The sequence below is a fragment of the Thalassophryne amazonica genome, chromosome 3, assembly GCF_902500255.1.
Source record: "Thalassophryne amazonica chromosome 3, fThaAma1.1, whole genome shotgun sequence".
Taxonomy (NCBI): Eukaryota; Metazoa; Chordata; class Actinopteri; order Batrachoidiformes; family Batrachoididae; genus Thalassophryne; species Thalassophryne amazonica.
In genome coordinates this window covers 5,827,958-5,854,069 of record NC_047105.1, presented here as the reverse complement: position 1 = coordinate 5,854,069, position 26,112 = coordinate 5,827,958, and the positions used below count along the sequence as shown (strand labels likewise).

The following is a 26,112-nucleotide window of genomic DNA, read 5'->3' as shown; positions in this document are numbered from 1 at the left end:
GGAACCAAATCAATGGCACAATCGTACGGACGGTGCGGGGGAAGGGTGAGTGCCAGATCCTTGCTGAAGACGTCAGCAAGATCGTGGTACTCAACCGGCTCTGCCGTCAGATTGGGAGGGACTTTGACCTCCTCCTTAGCCTGTAAACCGGGAGGAACCGAGGATCCTAAACACACCCGATGGCAGGTTTGCTCCACTGAACCACCACCCCAGACGGCCAATCAATCCGGGGATTGTGCTTCAACATCCATGGGAAGCCCAAAATCACGCGGGAGGTAGAAGGAGTTACAAAAACCTCAATCTCCTCCCGATGGTTTCCAGACACCACCAGAGTTACTGGTTGTGTCTTGTGTGTGATTAAAGGGAGGGGGGTGCCATCTAGTGCCCGAACCTGCAATGGCGAAGGAAGCGCCACCAGAGGGAGCCCTACCTCCCTTGCCCATCTGCTGTCTAGCAAATTCCCTTCTGACCCCGTGTCCACCAGTGCTGGGGCTTGAAGGGTTAAATCCCCGCTCAGGATTGTAACTGGGAGTCGTGTGGCAATCTGTGTGTGTCTCACGTGAATGTTTTGACCCCCCCTTAGCCCAGTCTCTGAGGGCGGTTGTGGTTGTGGCCGTTTGGGGCAGTTTTTCTGTGTGTGCTCTTTTGAGCTGCAGAGAAAACACTCCCCGCGGATCAGCCTCCTCATTTTGGCCCTGTGCGTTTCCCTAACAAAGTCAGCAGGGGGAGCTGTTGCCCCACAGAGCGCTGCGCTGTGGAGCGTGGGGAGGGCGGCCCCTTTTCGAAACCGGAAGGGAGAGGGGCGGCACGTATCTGGCCACGTCCTTCGCCTCGATCCCGACGGCGTTCCTCCAACCGATTGTCTAACCGTATAACGAGATCGATAAGCCCATCTAAATCCCGCGGTTCCTCCTTAGCTACCAGATGCTCCTTCAGGACTAACGACAGTCCGTTTATGAAGGCGGCGCGGAGCGCAACGTCATTCCAGCCCGACCTCGCAGCCGCGATGCGGAAGTCGACTGCATATTCGGCTGCACATCGGCGCCCCTGTCGCATTGACAGCAGCATTGTTGAAGCGGTCTCTCCTCTGTTAGGGTGATCAAACACTGTTCTGAACTCCCCCACAAACCCAGTGTATGCTGATAACAACCGTGAGTTCTGTTCCCAGAGCGCCGTACCCCAGGCGCGTGCCTTACCCCGAAGCAGAGCAATCACATAAACTATTTTACTAGCATCTGACGCATACATGACGGGACGTTGTGCGAAGACGAGCGAACACTGCATGAGAAAGTCTGCGCACGTCTCCACACAACCTCCGTATGGCTCAGGAGGGCTTATGTATGCTTCAGGGGATGGTGGGAGGGGTTGTTGAACCACCACTGGAACGTTCATATCCTGCACAGGGTCGGCAGGAGGAGGAGCTGCAGCAGCGCCCTGAGCGCTTGCCGCCATCTACGCGGAGAAAGCCTCCACCCTGCGGTTCAGGAGGATGTTTTGCTCGGTCATTTGATCCAACCGAGCCGTAAAGGCGGTGAGAATGTGCTGTAGCTCACCAATCACGCCTCCCGCAGACGCCTGCGCTCCCTGCTCTCCCATTGGTCATTCAACAGCCGGGTGACGCCCCTCGGAGTCCATGACGCTGGCCGAGATATCCTGTTGTGAAAGTGTAGTGACACAGACCCACAACAGGGGGCGCAAATGAACGGTCAATAGATGAGCCAAAAAGTAACAATTTAATGTTGTGAAATGTGCACAATGAAATACAGACAATCTCAGAATATGATTACAGTCAATCCACAAAGGTGACGTGTGGGCAGGCTCGAGGATAGAAGACGTCTGTCCTGAGAAGAGCCGGAACCACACGATTTCCGCCACCACCAAACCTGGTGAATACTGGAGCCGCCAAGTCCCGAATTCCCAGGTGATCACCGTCCCCAACTGTCGGATCTGGTACTGCTGGCGAGAACAAAGACAGTCAAGTGTAGGTGTGTGCACACCCAGTAACAATAACGGTGGGAATGCCACCTCCACCTCTCACTCTATAACTTGCAGAGTACTGTAGTGATTCCTCAGGGGAAAAGAGTGCCTTCTAGCGCTCTCTCAGCTTCCACCGACAGAGGTACCGGTACTCCTGCAAACACTCACAATATACAAATAATATTGTAACACAAAACGGCTGAGGATATTACCTCCAATGAAGTATGATATCTCGGCAATGAGGTGGAGATGACGTCTGGGTTTTATGAAGTGAGATGATGAAGAATGAGTGACAGCTGTCAGGAAGTAATGAGTAACAGCTGTCACTCCCGGCTGTGTCCGTGGCGGCAGCGCCCTCTCGTGCCTGAAGCCCGCACTTCAGGCAGGGCGCCCTCTGGTGGTGGGCCAGCAGTACCTCCTCTTCTGGCGGCCCACACAACACCTTCTCCAGCTTTACCATCAAGTGGGAATGTATAACAGGGTAACAAAAAAAATCAAATACCAGTAGCTGAAAGACAATAAAACAAGTAACAAAATCATACAAAAGAATACTTACTCAGAATTAAAAAAAAAATTAAATTCAAAACAACTATTTTGTAAGGTAACCATAGACATGAACCTACCTGGCTTTAACCACTTCTTTCTAGCCTGTCTTCCATATAATCTCTTATACTGACATTTTGGAAAGTTTGTGTGTTCATGACGATGAACACTGACTATATGTTTTAACAAAGATTCCCGTTTTGCAATGATGACATCAGGCTGGTCACCAGGGGTTGAGACAGCTGACCAGTACAGATGATTTATGATGCTTTTCACCCATACGGACAAGTCTTTACAGTTCTTTTCCTTTGCCAGTGCTAACAGTTTCTTCTTTGGGGCTGTAAAAGTATTGTATCATAATGAAAATCCTTGCTGAATTAGTATTACTATATGAAAACTATATGATATGAAAACAATGGACATGCTTCACATCCGGCATCACTACCTTTCAAATTTTGTGGTGTGAATATAATTATTTGGAATTTTATTTCATTCGCCCTACTGATGTTTCAAATCTCACAAAACTTCGAAGAGGTCACAGTGCTGCGAGATCTCAGCAACACTGAGAACTGCACCGAGATGCTCTGATAGGGCTGCACTTTAACCACCGCACACAGACAACACCATTAACACTGCAACATAAAACTATTTTTATATTGTGCCGAAAACTCATGAATATATTCTCTGGGTTTATAGACGTTATTGCGTTTATTTTATGTAAACATGCGAGAATCACAGGCTGTATCTCCGTTATGTTCAATGGGAGCTGCTGTGAGCTACAATTGCTTCCTGATCATGTTGTTCTGGGAGACTCTTTAACGTCTTCATTATTGTTCTTTACAACACTGTTTGTCCTCTTTGTTCCAGGCTAATATATATAATACAGTAGTGTTCAGAATAATAGTGGTGATATGTGACTAAAAAGATTAATCCAAGTTTTGAGTATATTTCTTATTGTTACATGGGAAACAAGGTACCAGTAGATTCAGTATATTCTCACAAATCCAACAAGACCAAGCATTCATGATATGCACACTCTTAAGGCTATGAAATTGGGCTATTAGTAAAAAAACAAAGTACAAAAGGGGGTGTTCACAATAATAGTAGTGTGGCATTCAGTCAGTGAGTTTGTCAATTTTGTGGAACAAACAGGTGTGAATCAGGTGTCCCCTATTTAAGGATGAAGCCAGCACCTGTTGAACATGCTTTTCTCTTTGAAAGCCTGAGGAAAATGGGACGATCAAGACATTGTTCAGAAGAACAGCGTAGTTTGATTAAAAAGTTGATTGGAGAGGGGAAAACTTATACGCAGGTGAAAAAAATTATAGGCTGTTCATCTACAACACGGGTGGCCAAGTTCGGTCCTCGAGAGCCACATTCCTGACACTCTTAGTTGTCTCCCTGCTCCAACACACCTGAATCCAATGAAAGGCTCATTAAAAGTCTGCTAACAAGTCTTTCATTGGATTCAGGTGTGTTGGAGCAGGGAGACAGCTAAGAGTGTCAGGAATGTGGCTCTCAAGGACCGAACTTGGCCACCCCTGATCTACAATGATCTCCAATGCTTTAGAATGGACAAAAAAAAAAAAAAAAGAGACGTGTGGAAGAAAACGGAAAACAACCATCAAAATGGATAGAAGAATAACCAGAATGGCAAAGGCTCACCCATTGATCAGCTCCAGGATGTTGGATTTGTGAGAATCTACTGAATCTACTGGTACCTTGTTTCCCATGTAACAATAAGAAATATACTCAAAACCTGGAATAATCTTTTTAGTCTCATAGTACTACTATTATTCTGAACACTACTGTATGTCTGAAATTCAGTTTGCATTTATTAAATTCCACGCAGATTAAACATAGCAGACACGGATTATTTGTTATAATTGTTTTAGCAAGTTTTCAGGGCATCATGCAGCAATCTCTTACTAACGTGATGAAAAGCATAAAATATTACATTTTTTGTAGTATAATATTCATTTACAACTGTCATCATGTGGATTCTCTATATGTTGTTTAGGAGTGGCTAGCATTTTCGCTAGCGGTTAGCTTGCGTTAGCAACTTCGGACCCTTGTTTTCATTTTGTTTTTTTATATATTTCTGTTAGTTAACTGTTAGTGTAACTGTCGTGAACTTTAGCTTAGTACTTTACTCTTGTGTTAATCTTAGGAGTGGTATATATATATATTTATTGTTCCTACATTTCTAATACTTCTGTTACTCTTTGAGTGTAACTGCTGTGAACCTTAATTCATTTATTTGCGTCTGTGTGAGCCTTAGGAGTGGTTAGCTTATCCATTATTGGTTAGCTTGTGCTTGCTTGGCTATACTCTTGAATTTCCTAGTGCACAAAGTACACTACTTTACCTACTTTACACTCTCCATAAATCCTACGTGATGTTGGTAGACAGGGTGGCTATCTTAGAGAGCCGTGTCCGTAAGTTAGAGCAGCTTCTTAGCGCAGTGGAGTTAGATGTTACGAGTACTCCAGATGAGGTTAGTGCTGGGCCGGCTAGCGAGCCCATTAGCATCAGCTTAGAAACGCAGGCTGTGGAGGACGGTTTTCGGACTGTGGCGAGGCGGAGGAAGCCCCATAGGGCTTGGTTGTGCCCGGTTGTGGCACCCCGATCACACTCGCCACTGCAAACTGTAAATCGTTTCTCCCCCTTGGATTTACCTGATGTGACTTCCAGTCCTATCTCCAGGCCGAAACACCGGACTTTAGTGATAGGGGATTCTATCACCCGCAAAGTCAGGTTACAGATGCCGGCTGACATTAAATGTATTCCTGGGGCCAGAGCTCCCGACATTGCATCCCATCTTAGGGTGCTGACGCTGCAGAAGGTAAGACAGACGAAGGAACGTGACATGAGATATAGTCACACAGTTATTCACGTCTGCACCAATGATATCAGGATGAAGCACTCAGAGGTCACAAAAATGGACATAGAGAGGACTTGTGACCTTGCCAGAAAGATGTGTCGGCATCGATTAATAGTCTCTGGTCCCCTCCCCTCCCGGGGTACTGATGAGGCGTTTAGCAGGCTGACATCATTAAATAGGTGGCTGGTGCAGTTTTGTCAACAGCAAGGCTTTAGTTTTATTGATAACTGGCCTTCGTTCTGGGGCTGCCGTGGCCTACTGATGCCGGACGGCCTCCACCCTACTGGGGAAGGTGCCGCCATCTTGTCTGCGAACATAGATAGAGCTCTACAGGGAGGGTAACATTAGGAATCTACAGCAGGCCACGGAGCAGGTGATTAGAGACCCTGCAAGGCTTATGACAAATGTGGGTGTGGAATCCATTAGCTTAGCGGGGAAATTAGTGCAGAAAATCCACTATGGTGATAGTGCAGTTTATCTGCCAGGGACGGAATTTCAACAAGTTGAGACTGTGGCCTGCTCCCGTAGACGTGTCCATAAAAATCATAGAGGGATACGAGGTCTGTCCGAAAAGTAACAGACCTTTTTATTTTTATCAAAAACTATATGTATTTGAATCACGTGTGATTGCATCAGCCAAGCTTGAACCTTCATGCACATGCGTGAGTTTTTTCACACCTGTTGGTTGCGTCATTCGCCTGTGGGCAGGCTTTGAGTGAGCAATGGTCCAGCCCCCTTGTCGGATTTTCATTGTCAGGGAAATGGCTGAGTGACTGCCGCTTTGCTCCATGAAAACTTTTTCAGAAACTGTGTGAGACAGCCACGTGAAAACCATTCGGAAAATTCAGATGGCTTTCGGTGAAGATTCAACAAACACCTCCGTGTTGGAAACCATTCAGGAGATTCAGACGGCTTTCGGTGGCTTTTCAGTCGAGTGAGTATCCGAGAAATTGTGTAACAGATGGGCATGCCACAACATGTCCTGTGAGACGTCCAACACGAAGGTGTTTTTTGTTGTGCGCCATGAGCGGCTCCGTCCCAACGCGCGAATTCCTCCATACGTCTTTCATTACAAAATCTCCTGTAACAGTGGAATGTGCCGCAAAAGTGCTAATGTCCACATTTTCTGCGATTTCTCTGGTAGTCGCATGATGTCCCGGATCAACGCAGCCTTCACTTTGGAAATGATCTGGTCGTTTCAGCCTGTCGATGGCTGCTCAAAGCACGGCGCGCCCTCCGCCGCTGTGGGCTGTCTTTAATCCGGCTGTAATCCTCCTTAATCTGTGTGATGCTGATAGAATCTTCACCGAAAGCCATCTGAATTTTCCGAATGGTTTCCACCTGGCTGTCTCACACAGTTTCTGAAAAAATTTTCATGGAGCAAAGCGGCAGTCGCTCAGCCATTTCCCTGACAATGAAAATCTGACGAGGGGGCTGGACCAGTGCTCACTCAAAGCCTGCCCACAGGCGAATGACGCAACCGACAGGCGTGAAAAAACTCACGCATGTGCATGAAGGTTCAAGCTTGGCTGATGCAATCACACGATTCAAATCCATATAGTTTTTGAAAAAAATAAAAAGGTCTGTTACTTTTCGGACAGACCTCGTATGCTTTGCAAACTTAATACCCATTACTATATTGGATCATGTTGAAATTGAGGATGGCCCAGTGGTTGTTCCAGTAATAGCAAAGATTTCGTGTCTGCTACCTACAATGTGCGTGGAATGTCTCAAACCTAAACCTACTTCTAGGCATCTTATATATGCTACTCTGGAACCCAAACAATTCAACTGTCAACCCCATTGAGGTCCTTAGACTGGGTCTCATTAACATAAGATCACTGTCCTCAAAATCATTGTTGATTAATGATTTAATTATTGATCATCACTTAGATATGATTGGGTTATGTGAAACCTGGCTTAAACCTACAGCTGTCCTCCCGTTAAATGAAGCCTGCCCACCAGCATATACATTTAGTCACGTCCCTTGTGATGCCAAGCAAGGCAGGGGTGTTGCTCTTATTTATAAATCTAGGTTTAGCTTATTAGCTGTTGGGGGTCACAAATATAACTCCTTTGAGCATCTGATTGTCCGCTCCGCTCACGATATTACACATTGCCATGGTCAGAAGAATAAAAATCAGCCATATTACTTTGTCACTGCATAAAGGCCTCCTGGCCCATATTCTGAATTCTTAGATGAATTTGGTGCATTCATCTCTAACTTGTCAACTAGTGCATATAACATTCTGATCATTGGTGACTTTAACGTTCATATAAATAAGCCTTCTGATCCCCTCTGCAAATCATTTATGGAAATTGTGGATGCATTAGGATTTCGGCAATGCATTCGGGATTCGACGCACATTAGTGGAAATACCCTGAATCCGGTTCTCGCACGTGGTATTGCTGTCACGAATATTGACATCATGCCTCTTACATCAGCGGTCTCTGATCACTCACTTATTAAGTTTACAGTTTCGCTGCCATGTTTAGTGGAACAACAACCTTATTTATCACTGCAGCGATGCATCAACTCCCCAATTAAGACTGAACTAGAAGCTAGACTGCCTGATGTCTTAGCTTCACTTGTGACAAATTCAGTAGACAGACTTGTGGATAGTTTAAACTCAGTGCTCAAAATGACACTCGACATGATTACACCACCTGTGTTGAAACCGCGCTCCCCCAAATCACAGTCACCTTGGTTCAATGATTACCTGCGTGACCTCAAGCATAAAGCAAGAGGTCTAGAACGGAAATGGCGTTGTTCAAAATTAGAAGTATTCCACATTGTGTGGCGTGATGCTATCTTAGACTATAAGCATGCATTAGTGGCTACAAAGTGGACCTATTACTCTGATTTGATCAACAAAAACAAGCATAACTCAAAAGTTCTTGTTCGACACGGTGGCAACACTTATTCATGGACAACCACCTGTAGCTCGCTCTCCTTTTACATTTCCATAGATTTCCTAGATTACTTTGAGAAGAAAATAGATGACATTAGGTTCAACATATCCCAGCATGCCTTAACCCAGCCACTAATCAAATCAAATCAAATCAATTTTATTTATATAGCGCCAAATCACAACAAACAGTTGCCCCAAGGCGCCTTATATTATAAGGCAAGGCCATACAATAATTACGGAAAAACCCCAACGGTCAAAACGACCCCCTGTGAGCAAGCACTTGGCAACAGTGGGAAGGAAAAACTCCCTTTTAACAGGAAGAAACCTCCAGCAGAACCAGGCTCAGGGAGGGGCAGTCTTCTGCTGGGACTGGTTAGGGCTGAGGGAGAGAACCAGGAAAAAGACATGCTGTGGAGGGGAGCAGAGATCAATCACTAATGACTAAATGCAGAGTGGTGCATACAGAGCAAAAAGAGAAAGAAACACTCAGTACTCACTACACCCTGCTATTGAGGTGGGCGCCACTACTGAGGTATTACCTAGATTTACAGAATTTGATAGTATCTCTCTAGACATGCTGACGAAACTCATAACATCAACAAAAAGCACAGCCTGTTTATTTGATCCTATACCAACAAAACTGTTTAAGGACCTGTGGCCCACTCTTGGGCCGACTGTGCTGGAAATTATTAATCTTTCTTTAACTTCTGGATCTGTTCCTAAACATTTCAAATCTGCAGTGATTAAACCATTACTTACGAAACCTAATCTTGACCCTAGTGTATTGAAAAACTATCAACCGATATCAAATCTATCATTTTGCTCTAAAATTCTGGAAAAAGTGGTGTCACGACAGCTCATAGACTATCTTACTGAGAATAATCTCTTTGAGCCACTGCAGTCTGCTTTTAGAAAATATCATTCCAAAGAGACGGCTCTCACTAAAGTGGTGAATGATCTTCTGCTTACAATGGACTTGGACACCACTACGGTTCTGCTGCTGTTAGATCTCAGTGCTGCATTTGATACAGTGGATCATCATATTCTACTTGATAGGCTGGAAAATCATTTTGGGATTACTGGGAGTGCCTTTGCATGGCTGATGTCATACTTGACCAGTCGTTCTCACTGTGTTTTGTACAGTAACACTACCTCTAACCTTAGTGACATGAAATTTGGGGTTCCTCAGGGGTCTGTCTTAGGCCCCCTGCTTTTCTCCCTTTATATAGCACCCCTTGGGCACATATTGTGGCGTTTTGAGATTACCTTTCACTGCTATGCAGATGATACTCAGTTATACATGCCGATAACTGCTGGTAATCTCATTCACATAAAATCCTTAGAAGATTGCCTTGCAGCAGTGAGAAGCTGTATGTCTAGAAACTTCCTACTTTTAAACTCTGAAAAGACTGAAATGATGGTTCTTGGTCCAGTGAGACATCGGCACCAATTTGACCAGTTAACACTCAGCCTAGGCTCATGTGTCATACATCACACTGACAAAGTGAGGAACCTTGGGGTAATTTTTGATCCTTCACTGTCCTTTGGCCTCCATATTACAAATATTACTAGGACTGCTTTCTTCCACCTGCGAAATATAGCGAAGATTCATCCCATCCTGTCTATGGCTGATGCTGAGACCCTGATCCATGCGTTCATCTCTTCTAGATTGGACTACTGCAATGTTCTATTTTCTGGTTTACAGCAGTCTAGCATTAGGGCTCTCCAATTGGTTCAAAATGCTGCAGCCAGACTTTTGACACAGTGAGATCAGATTTTAAGGTTCTGCTACTAGTCTATAAAATGGTTAATAAACTGGCACCTCCCTACCTAGATGACCTAATTAAACCTTACGTACCAGCCCGGGCTTTACGTTCTCAGGGTGCAGGACTACTTTGTGTCCCAAGGGTGAATAAGAAGTCTGTGGCTCACAGAGCTTTCTCTTATCGTGCCCCTGTTCTGTGGAATGGTCTCCCTGCGTCAATAAAACAATCAGATTCTGTGGAGACTTTCAATTCCAGACTTAAGACGCACTTATTTTCCCTTTCATATGGCTAGCATACTGGTACAGTTTTGTTTTACGCTTTTTACTCTTTTAATTCATGTTATTAGTAATTGGACCGGGCCGCGGCCTCAACTTCACCTAAATTCTGGGTCATTTAGTGAAGCTTAGGGCTAGCGGCCAGCGATCACCTTAGTATTTCTTCTGTTTTTCTTGTTGATTAATGCTGGCAAATTATACAGTATTTTTTGTCTTTCTGATGCCTGATTCTGTTTTTGCTCTGTTTAAGGTGCAGCTCCATCCAGAGATGGGAGTTGTGTTTGTGCTGACGACCCTCCTGTCCTGTGCACTAACAGCAATTCTTGTATATTCGTCCGTGAATTGTTCTGTGAATTATTTCTGTAATTTATGTTTGTATCATGGCCCAGGCAGAGGGTCACCCCTTTGAGTCTGGTCTGCTTGAGGTTTCTTCCTCAGAGGGAGTTTTTCCTTACCGCTGTTGCTCTGGGGGTTGGTAAGGTTAGACCTTACCTGTGTGAAGCGCCTTGAGGCAACTCTGTTGTGATCTAGCGCTATATAAAGGAAAATAAATTGAAAATTGAAATAAATTGTTTGACTGCAGCAACTCTCTGGCACACAAAGGATTATGGGATACGTCAACAGGGCGAATACCTTTGGCAATGTGCCAAATGTCAAACAAATGTTCAACAGCTGGCCTGTTTTCCCTCATCCACTTTCTGATCTGGACATGTCTGTCTGCAACTATTCTGCCAATGTCCAAATCTTCTTCCTCCAACAACGTTCAAAGATCTGATGAAGCCTTCTTTCTCCATACGTGTGGAACCACCCACTTCATTGCTCTGAAGATGACAATATTTAATCATCAAAAGGTTTGTATTTCAAAATTCTAGACTTATATTTTACAGTTATTGCATTATTTACATGTAATCTATATGAGCGGAGAATCATATACCTGTACAAGTTGTGAGTCGATGATGACATTTTGTCATCATCCATCATTAGAATATGAACAATACTTGGCAGAATGGCCAGGACTGTCCATTCAACATTACCTCCAAAGACCAGTGGTCATTTCTCTGCTTGTAGAGAAGCAATCAGCCAGGCTTGGGTGTGAAGCGACACATTCGTTATCGCTGGCAACAAATATAGTTGTTCATTTCGAAAAAAGTTCTGATGGATATTGTTGTCAGCTTCATGTGCTCAAACACCCAAAGCACCTGTGTAGCTAGAGCACCACTAGCGATTATACCCATAAACAGCATGATGTTGCCCGCAGGTGTGCTTCCTGTTCCACCTTCTTTCTTCATTACAGGAGGAACACTTGGTGGTTACTTGAAGGTATGTACCTGGATGTGCCTGGTGTATTCCAGGTTCCGCTCACTGAACTTTGTACAACCCCACTTCCAATGAAGTTGGGACGTTGTGTAAAATGTAAATTAAAACAGAATACAATGATTTGCAAATCCTCTTCAACCTATATTCAATTGAATACACCACAAAGACAAGATATTTAATGTTCAAAATGATAAAATTTGGATGCCTGCAACACATTTCAAAAAAGCTGGGACGGGGCGACAAAAGACTGGGAAAGTTGATGAATGCACAAAGAACACCTGTTTGGAACATTCCACAGGTGAAGAGTTTAACTGGAAAGAGGTGAGTCCCCAAAAGGCTCAGCCGTTCACAAGCAAAGATGAGGTGAGGATCACCACTTTGTGAACAATTGTGTGAAAAAATAGTCCAACAGTTTAAGAACAATGTTTCTCAACATTCAATTGAAAGGAATTTAAGGATTCCATCATCTACAGTCCATAATATAATCAGAAGATTCAGAGAATCTGGAGAACTTTCTATACATACGCAGCAAGGCCGAAAACCAACACTGAATGCCCATGACCTTCAATCCCTCAGGTGGCACTGCATTAAAAACCGGCATCATTGTGTAAAGGATCTTACCGCGTGGGCTCAGGAACACTTCAGAGAACCATTGTCAGTTAACACAGTTTGTCGCTACATCTACAAGTGCAAGTTAAAACTCTACCATGCGAACCGAAAGCCATACATCAACAACATCCAGAAACGCCGCCACCTTCTCTGGCCGTAGCTCATTTGAAATGGACAGACGCAAAGTGGAAAAGTGTGCTGTGGTCTGATGAATCCACATTTCAAATTGTTTTTGGAAATCATGGACATCATGTCCTCTGGACAAAAGAGGAAAAAGACCATCCAGATTGTTACCAGCTCAAAGTTCAAAAGCCAGCATCTGTGATGGTATGGGGGTGTGTTAGTGCCCATGACATGGACAACTTACACATCTGTGATGGCACCATCAATGCTGAAAGGTCCATCCAGGTTTTGGAGCAACACATGCTGCCATCCAAGCAACGTCTTTTTCAGGGACGTCCCTGCATATTTCAGCAAGACAATGCCAAGACACATTCTGCACGTGTTACACAGTGTGGCTTCATAGTAAAAGAGTGCGGGTACTAGACTGGCCTGCCTGCAGTCCAGACCTGTCGCCCATTGAAAATGTGTGGCGCTTTATGAAGCGCAAAATATGACAACAGAGACCCTGGACTGTTGAACAATTGAAGTCGTACATCCAGCAAGAATGGGAAAGAATTCCACCTACAAAGCTTCAACAATTAGTGTCCTCAGTTCCCAAATGCTTATTGAGTGTTGTTAGAAGGAAAGGTGATGTAACACAGTGGTAAACATACCACTGTCCCAGCTTTTTTGAAACGTGTTCCAGGCATCCATTTCAAAATTAGCAAATATTTGCACAAAAACAAAAAAGTATATCAGTTTGAACATTAAATATCTTGTCTTTGTGGTGTATTGAATTGAATATAGGTTGAAGAGGATTTGCAAATCATTGTATTCTGTTTTTATTTACATTTTACACAATGTCCCAACTTCATTGGAATTGGGGTTGTAGAATACCAGTGCATGCAACAATTCATTTCTCTTTTGTTCTTCTGCTTGTCTTTGCTCGCAAATTAACCTGAAAATGAACCGAGTGTCTAGGTTCTGGCTGTGTCTGCATACTACAGGTCATAGTTGTCATCGAGACAAAAAAAAAAAATGAAAGTGCCAATAGAATCTTTATTAAAATTATGTCAACATTTGACAAAATTGGAAACATCCATTTTCTTCCACATAGGTACAATAAACATTCAGTTAAAAAAAAGTATTTGGAACAATTGTTCGGAATCATGTTTTGTGTATCCAAATTTCTGTTATTCTGTTCCCATTAGTGAGCCATATTTAAAGCAGAGAAGTTACAGGCCAGGTACATGTGTCTTAGATTCACTTACCACAGGCATGTCAACAGTGGCCAGGCTCGAGGCTTCAGCAGGTTGCTCTGTTTCATTTCACTTGTACATGATGTTGTAGCACCGTGTGATAGAATATCTGCAATCTCCTGCAATTTAAAAAGGAATGCGACTATGGATAATTTCTTTTATTATATAAATACCTAACAAATATAAGTCTAATAAAGCTACATAACTAGGCTAAATACATGTAAAACCAATAGAACCTAGGCACATAATAATTATGAAAATAGTGCTTTCACTGTAAACCTGATAAATGCTACATACTATTGATGTACGTAATACTTGGGCTTACATATAGTTAATATACATTCAAAATATGTCAAATCTGGTGGTTCTTCAGAAACCATGAAATTCACATACTGCTCAATTTTTCTTTTTTTTTTTAATCAGTTTATAAGCCACACACTCACCCTACGATGGGTCAATTTCACGTTCGGCTGATTTGCGCTCTTTTTGCTTGGGGAGCTCGGTCTCATGTTGGCCTGCTGGAGCCTCTGCTTTCCTTTTGAATATAGTTGGAACCACATTTGGTTTCAAAATGCGTTTCGAGTGCACTTTAAAGCCAAAGGATTCTTTCAGGGATGGCCTTGCCTTGAAGCAGTCGTCAGTGAAATGCTGGCTGCAGACATGCGAACTTGGGGTTGGATGCTATTCCGCTCTGGTTCTGTGGACCCGTTTTTTCCACTCCTTTCACAGTGTCTCATCTTTTGGGAAAACGTGCCGACTCACCGTGTCACTGGGATGGTTAGAACAACCTGCTGCTACACAGCTTTCGGCAGTTTCACAAAAATAACTGGAAAACTACAGACTTGCTACACTTGTGCTTACTTAGACTAGCTTTGTTTACACATCCAATACTGGTGCATCTTTACCCGCATGATGTCATAGACGTTGCACTGAAAAAGTAGGTCAAGCTCAGAGGGCGGAAAATACAAATTCTCATATGGATGACGAAATGTCTAAATCCTTGTTCAATGTAATTTTATGGTTAAAAAAAACAACAAAGACAGCATGTGGAAAAAGCTTCTTTATACTTCAAGAATATTTAAAAACGTCATGGCTTGACAGGGACCCTTTAAGTTTGTCATTGTAAAACAGCACAAAATAAATCATGATCTTTTTAAACTATAAGTGTATAGTGTATAGTAGTACTATGAGACTAAAAAGATTAATCCAGGTTTTGAGTATACGTGTATTTCTTATTGTTACATGGGAAACAAGGTACCAGTAGAATCAGTAGATTCTCACAAATCCAACAAGACCAAGCATTCATGATATGCACACTCTTAAGGCTATGAAATTGGGCTATTAGTAAAAAAAAAAGTAGAGAAGAGGGTGTTCACAATAATAGTAGCATCTGCTGTTGACGCTATAAACTCAAAACTATAATATTCAAACTGCTTTTTTAGCAATCCTGTGAATCACTAAACTAGTATTTAGTTGTATAACCACAGTTTCTCATGATTTCTTCACATCTGCGAGGCATTAATTTTGTTGGTTTGGAACCAAGATTTTGCCCATTTACTAGTGTGCTTGGGGTCATTGTCTTGTTGAAACACCCATTTCAAGGGCATGTCCTCTTCAGCATAAGGCAACATGACCTCTTCAAGTATTTTGACATATCCAAACTGATCCATGATACCTGGTATGCGATATATAGGCCCAACACCATAGTAGGAGAAACATGCCCATATCATGATGCTTGCACCACCATGCTTCACTGTCTTCACTGTGAACTGTGGCTTGAATTCAGAGTTTGGGGGTCGTCTCACAAACTGTCTGCAGCCCTTGGACCCAAAAAGAACAATTTTACTCTCATCAGTCCACAAAATATTCCTCCATTTCTCTTTAGGCCAGTTGATGTGTTCTTTGGCAAATTGTAACCTCTTCTGCACGTCTTTTATTTAACAGAGGGACTTTGCGGGGGATTCTTGCAAATAAATTAGCTTCACACAGGTTTCGTCTAACTGTCACAGCACTTACAAGTAACTCCAGACTGTCTTTGATCATCCTGGAGCTGATCAATGGGTGAGCCTTTGCCATTCTGGTTATTCTTCTATCAATTTTGATGGTTGTTTTCCATTTTCTTCCACACGTCTCTGTTTTTTTTTTTTTTTTTTTTTTTTTTGTCCATTTTAAAGCATTGGAGATCATTGTAGATGAACAGCCTATAATTTTTTGCACCTGCGTCTAAGTTTTTCCCTCTCCAATCAACTTTTTAATCAAACTACGCTGTTCTTCTGAACAATGTCTTGAACGTCCCATTTTCCTCAGGCTTTCAAAGAGAAAAGCATGTTCAACAGGTGCTGGCTTCATCCTTAAATAGGGGACACCTGATTCACACCTGTTTGTTCCACAAAATTGACAAACTCACTGACAGCAGTTTGAACATAATAGTTTTGAGTTTGTAGCATCAACAGCAGATGCTGCTATTATTGTGAACACCCCCTTTTCTACTTTTTTTTTTTACTAATAGCCCAATTTCATAGCCTTAAGAGTGTGCATATCATGAATGCTTGGTCTTGTTGGATGTGTGAGAATCTACTGAATCTACTGGTACCTTGTTTCCCATGTAACAATAAGAAATATACTCAAAACCTAGATTAATCTTTTTAGGCACATAGCACTACTATTATTCTGAACACTACTGTATGTCTGTGTCACGGTGCTAATCGTGATATTTTGTTTGTTGTTGTGTCTGTGTCACAGTGCTAATTGTGATATTTTGTCTGTTGTTGTGTCTGTGTCACAGTGCTAATCGTGATATTTTGTCTGTTGTTGTGTCTGTGTCACAGTGCTAATTGTGATATTTTGTCTGTTGTTGTGTCTGTGTCACAGTGCTAATCGTGATATTTTGTCTGTTGTTGTGTCTGTGTCACAGTGCTAATCGTGATATTTTGTCTGTTGTTGTGTCTGTGTCACAGTGCTAATCGTGATATTTTGTCTGTTGTTGTGTCTGTGTCACAGTGCTAATCGTGATATTTTGTTGTTGTGTCTGTGTCACAGTGCTAATCGTGATATTTTGTCTGTTGTGTCTGTGTCACAGTGCTAATCGTGATATTTTGTCTGTTGTGTCTGTGTCACAGTGCTAATCGTGATATTTTGTCTGTTGTGTCTGTGTCACAGTGCTAATCGTGATATTTTGTCGTTGTGTCTGTGTCACAGTGCTAATCGTGATATTTTGTTTGTTGTTGTGTCTGTGTCACTGTGTTAATCGTGATATTTTGTTTGTTGTTGTATCTGTGTCGCAGTGCTAATTGTTATATTTTGTTGTTGTGTCTGTGTCACTGTGTTAATCGTGATATTTTGTTTGTTGTTGTATCTGTGTCGCAGTGCTAATTGTTATATTTTGTTGTTGTTGTGTCTGTGTCACTGTGTTAATCGTGATATTTTGTTTGTTGTTGTATCTGTGTCGCAGTGCTAATTGTTATATTTTGTTGTTGTGTGTCTGTGTCACTGTGTTAATCGTGATATTTTGTTTGTTGTTGTATCTGTGTCGCAGTGCTAATTGTTATATTTTGTTGTTGTGTCTGTGTCACTGTGTTAATCGTGATATTTTGTTTGTTGTTGTATCTGTGTCGCAGTGCTAATTGTTATATTTTGTTGTTGTGTCTGTGTCACTGTGTTAATCGTGATATTTTGTTTGTTGTTGTTGTGTCTGTCACTGTGTTAATCGTGATACTTTGTTTGTTGTTGTATCTGTGTCGCAGTGCTAATTGTTATATTTTGTTGTTGTGTCTGTGTCACGGTGCTAATCGTGATATTTTGTTTGTTGTGTATCTGTGTCACTGTGTTAATCGTGATGTTTTGTTTGTTGTTGTTGTGTCTGTGTCACTGTGTTAATCGTGATATTTTGTTTGTTGTTGTGTCTGTGTCACTGTGTTAATCGTGATATTTTGTTTGTTGTCTGTGTCACTATGTTAATCATGATACTTTGTTTGTTGTTGTGTCTGTGTCACTGTGTTAATCGTGATATTTTGTTTGTTGTTGTTGTGTCTGTGTCACTGTGTTAATCGTGATACTTTGTTTGTTGTTGTATCTGTGTCGCAGTGCTAATTGTTATATTTTGTTGTTGTGTGTCTGTGTCACTGTGTTAATCGTGATATTTTGTTTGTTGTTGTATCTGTGTCGCAGTGCTAACTGTTATATTTTGTTGTTGTGTGTCTGTGTCACTGTGTTAATCGTGATATTTTGTTTGTTGTTGTGTTTGTGTCACTGTGTTAATCGTGATATTTTGTTTGTTGTTTTTGTGTCTGTGTCACTGTGTTAATCGTGATATTTTGTTTGTTGTTGTGTTTGTGTCACTGTGTTAATCGTGATATTTTGTTTGTTGTTTTTGTGTCTGTGTCACTGTGTTAATCGTGATACTTTGTTTGTTGTTGTGTCTGTGTCACTGTGTTAATCGTGATATTTTGTTTGTTGTTGTTGTGTCTGTGTCACTGTGTTAATCGTGATATTTTGTTTGTTGTTGTTGTGTCTGTGTCGCAGTGCTAATTGTGATATTTTGTTGTTGTTGTGTCTGTGTCACTGTGTTAATCGTGATATTTTGTTTGTTGTTGTGTCTGTGTCACTGTGTTAATCGTGATACTTTGTTTGTTGTTGTGTCTGTGTCACTGTGTTAATCGTGATACTTTGTTTGTTGTTGTATCTGTGTCGCAGTGCTAATTGTTATATTTTGTTGTTGTTGTGTCTGTGTCACTGTGTTAATCGTGATATTTTGTTTGTTGTTGTTGTGTTTGTGTCACTGTGTTAATCGTGATATTTTGTTTGTTGTGTCTGTGTCACTGTTAATCGTGATACTTTGTTTGTTGTGTCTGTGTCACTGTGTTAATCGTGATACTTTGTTTGTTGTTGTGTGTCTGTCACTGTGTTAATCGTGATATTTTGTTTGTTGTTGTGTGTCTGTATCACTGTGTTAATCGTGATATTTTGTTTGTTGTTGTGTGTCTGTGTCACTGTTAATCGTGATATTTTGTTTGTTGTGTCTGTGTCACTGTTAATCGTGATATTTTGTTTGTTGTGTCTGTGTCACTGTGTTAATCGTGATATTTTGTTTGTTGTGTCTGTGTCACTGTGTTAATCGTGATATTTTGTTTGTTGTGTCTGTGTCACTGTGTTAATCGTGATATTTTGTTTGTATCTGTGTCACTGTGTTAATCGTGATATTTTATTTGTTGTATCTGTGTCACTGTGTTAATCGTGATATTTTGTTTGTTGTGTCTGTGTCACTGTGTTAATCGTGATATTTTGTTTGTATCTGTGTCACTGTGTTAATCGTGATATTTTATTTGTTGTATCTGTGTCACTGTGTTAATCGTGATATTTTGTTTGTTGTGTCTGTGTCACTGTGTTAATCGTGATACTTTGTTGTTATGTCTGTGTCACGGTGCTAATCGTGATATTTTGTTTGTTGTTATGTCTGTGCCACTGTGTTAATCATGATATTTTGTTTGTTGTTATGTCTGTGTCACTGTGTTAATCATGATATTTTGTTTGTTGTGTCTGTGTCGCAGTGTTAATCGTGATACTTTGTTTGTTGTTGTATCTGTGTCGCAGTGCTAATTGTTATATTTTGTTGTTGTGTGCCTGTGTCACTGTGTTAATCGTGATATTTTGTTTGTTGTTATGTCTGTGTCACGGTGCTAATCGTGCTATTTTGTTTGTTGTGCGTCTGTGACACGGTGCTAATCGTGCTATTTTGTTTGTTGTGTGTCTGTGTCACGGTGCTAATTGTGATATTTTGTTTGTTGTTATGTCTGTGTCACTGTGTTAATCGTGATATTTTGTTTGTTGTTGTATCTGTGTAGCAGTGCTAATCATGATATTTTGTTGTTGTATGTCTGTGTCGCTGTACCAATCGTGATATATTGTTTGTTGTGTCTGTGTCACGGTGTTAAACATGTTATTTTGTTTGTTGTTGTGTCTGTGTGCAGTGCTAATCATGATATTTTGGTGAGTCTGTTTCACGGTGCTAATCGTGATATTTTATCTGTTGTTGTGTCTGTGTCACAGTGTTAATCGTGGTATTTTTTCTGTTGTTGTGTCTGTGTCACAGTGTTAATCGTGGTATTTTTTCTGTTGTTGTGTCTGTGTCATGGTGTTAATCGTGATATATTGTCTGTTGTTGTTGTGTCTGTGTCACAGTGCTAATCGTGAAATTTTATTATGTGTCTGTGTTGTCGTGTAATCGTGATATTTCGTTTGTTGATGTGTCGGTCACGGTGTTAATGGTGATATTTTGTTGCGTGTCTGTGTCACGGTGTTAACAGTGATATTTTGTCTGTTGCTGTGTCTGTGTCGTGGTCCTAATCCAATCCAATCCACTTTATTTATACAGAACATTTAACAACAAAGATGTTCCAAAGTGCTGCATATAGAAACACAATAGATAAAACCCCAATCGTCAAGAAATAAATTAAAAATAAGAAAAATAATAAAAAATAAATAAACCATGCAAGGATTGTGATATTATAATCGAGATAAATAATTGTGATATTTTGTTTGTTGTCATGTGTCTGGGTCGCTGTGCTAATTTTGATATTTTGTTTGTTGTTGTGTCTGTGTCATGGTGCTAATCATGATATTTTGTTTGTTGTTGTTGCTGTTGTGTCTGTGTCACATTGTTAATTGTGAAATTTGGTTTGTTGTTGTGTCTGTGTCTCAGTGTTAATCGTGACATTTTGTCTGTTGTTGTGTCTGTCACGGTGTTAATCATGATATGTTGTGTCTGTGTCACGGTGCTAATTGTGACATTTTGTTTGTTGTGTGTGTGTCGCAGTGCTAATTGTGATATTTTGTTTGTTGTTGTGTCTGTGTCGTAGTGCTAATTGATATTTTGTTTGTTGTTGTTGTGTCTGTGTCGCGGTGCTAATCGTGATATTTTGTTGCTGTGTGTCTGTGTTGCGGTGCTAATCGTGATATTTCTTTTGTTGTTGTGTCTGTGTCACGGTGTTAATCATGATATTTTGTCTGTTGTGTCTGTGTCGTGGTCCTAATCCAATCCAATCCAGTTTATTTATACAGCACATTTAACAACAAAGACGTTCCAAAGTGCTGCACATAGAAACACAATAGATAAAACCACAATCGTCAAGAATTAAAAAAAAAAAAGAAAAATAACCAAAAATAAATAAATAAACCATGCAAGGATTGTGATATTACAACCCCTGGCAAAAATTATGGAATCACCGGCCTCGGAGGATGTTCATTCAGTTGTTTAATTTTGTAGAAAAAAAGCAGATCACAGACATGACACAAAACTAAAGTCATTTCAAATGGCAACTTTCTGGCTTTAAGAAACACTATAAGAAATCAGGAAAAACAATTGTGGCAGTCAGTAACGGTTACTTTTTTAGACCAAACAGAGGGAAAAAAATATGGAATCACTCAATTCTGAGGAAAAAATTATGGAATCATGAAAAACAAAAGAACGCTCCAACACATCACTAGTATTTTGTTGCACCACCTCTGGCTTTTATAACAGCTTGCAGTCTCTGAGGCATGAACTTAATCAGTGACAAACAGTACTCTTCATCAGTCTGGCTCCAACTTTCTCTGATTGCTGTTGCCAGATCAACTTTGCAGGTTGGAGCCTTGTCATGGACCATTTTCTTCAACCTCCACCAAAGATTTTCAATTGGATTAAGATCTGGACTATTTGCAGGCCATGACATTGACCCTATGTGTCTTTTTGCAAGGAATGTTTTCACAGTTTTTGCTCTATGGCAAGATGCATTATCATCTTGAAAAATGATTTCATCATCCCCAAACATCCCTTCAATTGATGGGATAAGAAAAGTGTCCAAAATATCAATGTAAACTTGTGCATTTATTGATGATGTAATGACAGCCATCTCCCCAGTGCCTTTACCTGACATGCAGCCCCATATCATCAATGACTGTGGAAATTTAAAATGTTCTCTTCAGGCAGTCATCTTTATAAATATCATTGGAACAGCACCAAACAAAGGTTCCAGCATCATCACCTTTTCCAATGCAGATTCAAGATTCATCACTGAATATGACTTTCATCCAGTCATCCACAGTCCACGATTGCTTTTCCTTAGCCCATTGTAACCTTGTTTTTTCTGTTTAGGTGTTAATGATGGCTTTCGTTTAGCTTTTCTGTATGTAAATCCCATTTCCTTTAAGCGGTTTCTTACAGTTCGGTCACAGACATTGACTCCACTTTCCTCCCATTCGTTCCTCATTTGTTTTGTTGTGCATTTTCGATTTTTGAGACATATTGCTTTAAGTTTTCTGTCTTGACGCGTTGATGTCTTCCTTGGTCGACCAGTATGTTTGCCTTTAACAACCTTCCCATGTTGTTTGTATTTGGTCCAGAGTTTAGACACAGCTGACTGTGAACAACCAACATCTTTTGCAACATTGCGTGATGATTTACCCTCTTTTAAGATTTTGATAATCCTCTCCTTTGTTTCAATTGACATCTCTCGTGTTGGAGCCATGATTCATGTCAGTCCACTTGGTGCAACAGCTCTCCAAGGTGTGATCACTCCTTTTTAGATGCAGACTAACGAGCAGATCTGATTTGATGCAGGTGTTAATTTTGGGGATGAAAATTTACAGGGTGATTCCATAATTTTTTCCTCAGAATTGAGTGAGTCCATATTTTTTTCCCTCTGCTTGGTCTAAAAAAGTAACCGTTACTGACTGCCACAATTTTTTTTCCTGATTTCTTATAGTGTTTCTTAAAGCCAGAAAGTTGCTATTTGAAATGACTTTAGTTTTGTGTCATGTCTGTGATCTGCTTTTTTTCTACAAAATTAAACAACTGAATGAACATCCTCCGAGGCCGGTGATTCCATAATTTTTGCCAGGGGTTGTATAATCGAGATAAATAATCGTGATATTTTGTTTGTTGTTGTTGTGTCTGTGTCATGGTGTTAATCGTGTTATTTTGTTTGTTGTGTCTGTGTCACGGTGTTAATCGTGAAATTTGGTTTGTTGTGTCTGTGTCACGGTGTTAGTGATATTTTGTTTGTTTTTGTGTAATTCGTGATATTTTGTTTGTTGTTGTGTGTGTGTCGCATTGTTAATCGTGATATTTTGTTTGTTGTGTCTGTGTCGTGTTGTTAATCATGAAATTTGGTTTGTTGTTGTGTCTGTGTCGCGGTGCTAATCGTGATATTTTGTTTGTTGTTGCTGTGTCTGTGTCGCGGTGCTAATCGTGATATTTTGATTGTTGTGTGTGTCACGGTGTTAATAGTGATATTTTTTGTTGCGTCTGTGTCACCGTGTTAATCATGATTTTTTTTTTGTTGTCTGTGTCACGGTGTTAACAGTGATATTTTGTTTGCTGTTGTGTCTGTGTCACGGTGCTAATCGTGATATTTTGTTTGTTGTTGTTGTTGTGTCTGTCACGGTGCTAATCGTGATATTTTGTTTGTTGTTGTGTCTGTTGCGGTGCTAAAAGTAAGTCCCTTCGGCTGCTTCCTTGTTTTGCACTCGGGGTCGCCACAGCAAATCCAACAGGTTTTACCCCTGATGCCCTTCCTGACGCAACTCCACATTACATGGAGAAATGTGGCAGGGGTGGGATTTGGACCCGGAACCTTCTGCATTGAAACCAAGCGCATTAACCACTTGGCTACCACCGCGGTGCTAATCGTGATATTTTGTTGTTGTTGTGTCTGTGTAACAGTGTTAATCGTGTTATTTTGTTTGTTGTGTCTGTGTCACGTTGTTAATCGTGAAATTTGGTTTGTTCTGTCTGTGTCATGGTGTTAGTGATATTTTGTTTGTTTTTGTGTAATTCGTGATTTTTGTTTGTTGTTGTGCCTGTGTCGCGGTGTTAATTGTGATATTTTGTTTGTTGTTGTGTCTGTGTCACGTTGTTAATTGTGATATTTTGTTTGTTGTTGTGTCTGTGTCACGTTGTTAATTGTGATATTTTGTTTGTTGTTGTGTCTGTGTCACGTTGTTAATCGTGAAATTTGGTTTGTTCTGTCTGTGTCACGGTGTTAGTGATATTTTGTTTGTTTTTGTGTAATTCGTGATTTTTGTTTGTTGTTGTGCCTGTGTCGCGGTGTTAATCGTGATATTTTGTTTGTTGTTGTGTCTGTGTCACGGTGTTAATCGTGTTATTTTGTTGTTGTGTCTGTGTCACGTTGTTAATCGTGAAATTTGGTTTGTTCTGTCTGTGTCACGGTGTTAGTGATATTTTGTTTGTTTTTGTGTAATTCGTGATGTTTTGTTTGTTGTTGTGTCTGTGTCGCGGTGTTAATCGTGATATTTTGTTTGTTGTGTCTGTGTCGCAGTGCTAATCGTGATATTTTGTTTGTTGTTGTGTCTGTGTTGCGGTGCTAATCGTGATATTTTGTTGTTGTTGTTGTGTCTGTGTCATGGTGTTAATCGTGTTATTTTGTTTGTTGTGTCTGTGTCACGTTGTTAATCGTGAAATTTGGTTTGTTCTGTCTGTGTCACGGTGTTAGTGATATTTTGTTTGTTTTTGTGTAATTCGTGATGTTTTGTTTGTTGTTGTGTCTGTGTCGCGGTGTTAATCGTGATATTTTGTTTGTTGTGTCTGTGTCGCGGTGCTAATCGTGATATTTTGTTTGTTGTTGTGTCTGTGTCACGTTGTTAATTGTGATATTTTGTTTGTTGTTGTGTCTGTGTCACGTTAATCGTGAAATTTGGTTTGTTCTGTCTGTGTCACGGTGTTAGTGATATTTTGTTTGTTTTTGTGTAATTCGTGATTTTTGTTTGTTGTTGTGCCTGTGTCGCGGTGTTAATCGTGATATTTTGTTTGTTGTTGTGTCTGTGTCGCGGTGCTAATCGTGTTATTTTGTTTGTTGTGTCTGTGTCACGTTGTTAATCGTGAAATTTGGTTTGTTCTGTCTGCGTCACGGTGTTAGTGATATTTTGTTTGTTTTTGTGTAATTGGTGATGTTTTGTTTGTTGTGTCTGTGTCGCGGTGTTAATCGTGATATTTTGTTTGTTGTTTCTGTGTCACGGTGCTAATCGTGATATTTTGTTTGTTGTGTCTGTGTTGCGGTGCTAATCGTGATATTTTGTTGTTGTTGTGTCTGTGTCACGGTGTTAATCGTGTTGTTTGTTGTGTCTGTGTCACGTTGTTAATCGTGAAATTTGGTTTGTTCTGTCTGTGTCACGGTGTTAGTGATATTTTGTTTGTTGTGTCTGTGTCACGGTGCTAATCGTGATGTTTTGTTTGTTGTGTCTGTGTCGCGGTGTTAATCGTGATATTTTGTTTGTTGTGTCTGTGTCACGGTGCTAATCGTGATATTTTGTTTGTTGTGTCTGTGTTGCGGTGCTAATCGTGATATTTTGTTGTTGTTGTGTCTGTGTCACGGTGTTAATCGTGTTGTTTGTTGTGTCTGTGTCACGTTGTTAATCGTGAAATTTGGTTTGTTCTGTCTGTGTCACGGTGTTAGTGATATTTTGTTTGTTTTTGTGTAATTCGTGATGTTTTGTTTGTTGTTGTGTCTGTGTCGCGGTGCTAATCGTGATATTTTGTTTGTTGTGTCTGTGTCGCGGTGCTAATCGTGATATTTTGTTTGTGTCTGTGTCGCGGTGCTAATCGTGATATTTTGTTTGTTGTGTCTGTGTCGCGGTGCTAATCGTGATATTTTGTTTGTGTCTGTGTCGCGGTGCTAATCGTGATATTTTGTTTGTTGTGTCTGTGTCGCGGTGCTAATCGTGATATTTTGTTTGTGTCTGTGTCGCGGTGCTAATCGTGATATTTTGTTTGTTGTGTAATTCGTGATGTTTTGTTTGTTTTTAATCGCCTTTGCTTGGTAACAGCATCCGCTAACACAGCGACACACTCGGTGAGAAATCATTTGATATCAATGCGTTGACTCACCCCAGGTTCATCGGACTGAATCCTTAAAAACGCCGAAAACACCGTCGACGCCGATAAAAACTGACTGAAAAACATTGAATGACTGACAAGGTTGCCCCTAACGACACGATTCTTTCAGGTTGCTAGTGACGCCTACCAAAAAGGGTTTCGCTGATTGGCTGACTCTGACTTTACCGTGTATGGAACGACCAATCACAATCGTATTCAAAAGTTTCAAAAGAAAACTGCCATTCTGACAAATCAAAAACAAAAAATTATAAAATTAAAAATAGATAAAACAGGGCCATTCTAATATATCAAATAGAAAAATTATAAATATTATATAAATTACATGTTACGAAATAATATTATAAACAGGACCATTCTAATATATCAAATAAAATAAAAAATAAAAAAAAATATATCAAATTAAAAAAAATTGTTAAACAGTGTCATTCTAAAAAATCACATAGGTAAATTAAAAAATTCTTAACACACACACACACACACACACATATATATATATATATATATATATATATATATATATAACAGGGCCATTCTTATATTTCTTATATACAGTGCATCCAGAAGTCATTCACAGTGCTTCA

General features: G+C 40.6%; 1 protein-coding gene across 2 annotated transcripts in view; it reads right to left on the bottom strand.

The window, feature by feature from the left end:
* Window positions 1-25,618, bottom strand: part of ccdc66 (coiled-coil domain containing 66) — a 92,009-nt gene extending 66,391 nt beyond the window's left edge. The window contains exon 1 of one of the 2 annotated variants that reach the window (XM_034165190.1): window positions 25,523-25,618. In XM_034165190.1, the coding sequence (XP_034021081.1) occupies window positions 25,523-25,533 (11 nt within the window). In that variant the 5' untranslated portion in view covers window positions 25,534-25,618. The remainder of the gene's footprint in view (window positions 1-25,522) is intronic. The other variant, XM_034165191.1, reaches the window with a different exon arrangement.
* Window positions 25,619-26,112: the final 494 nt, after the last annotated feature.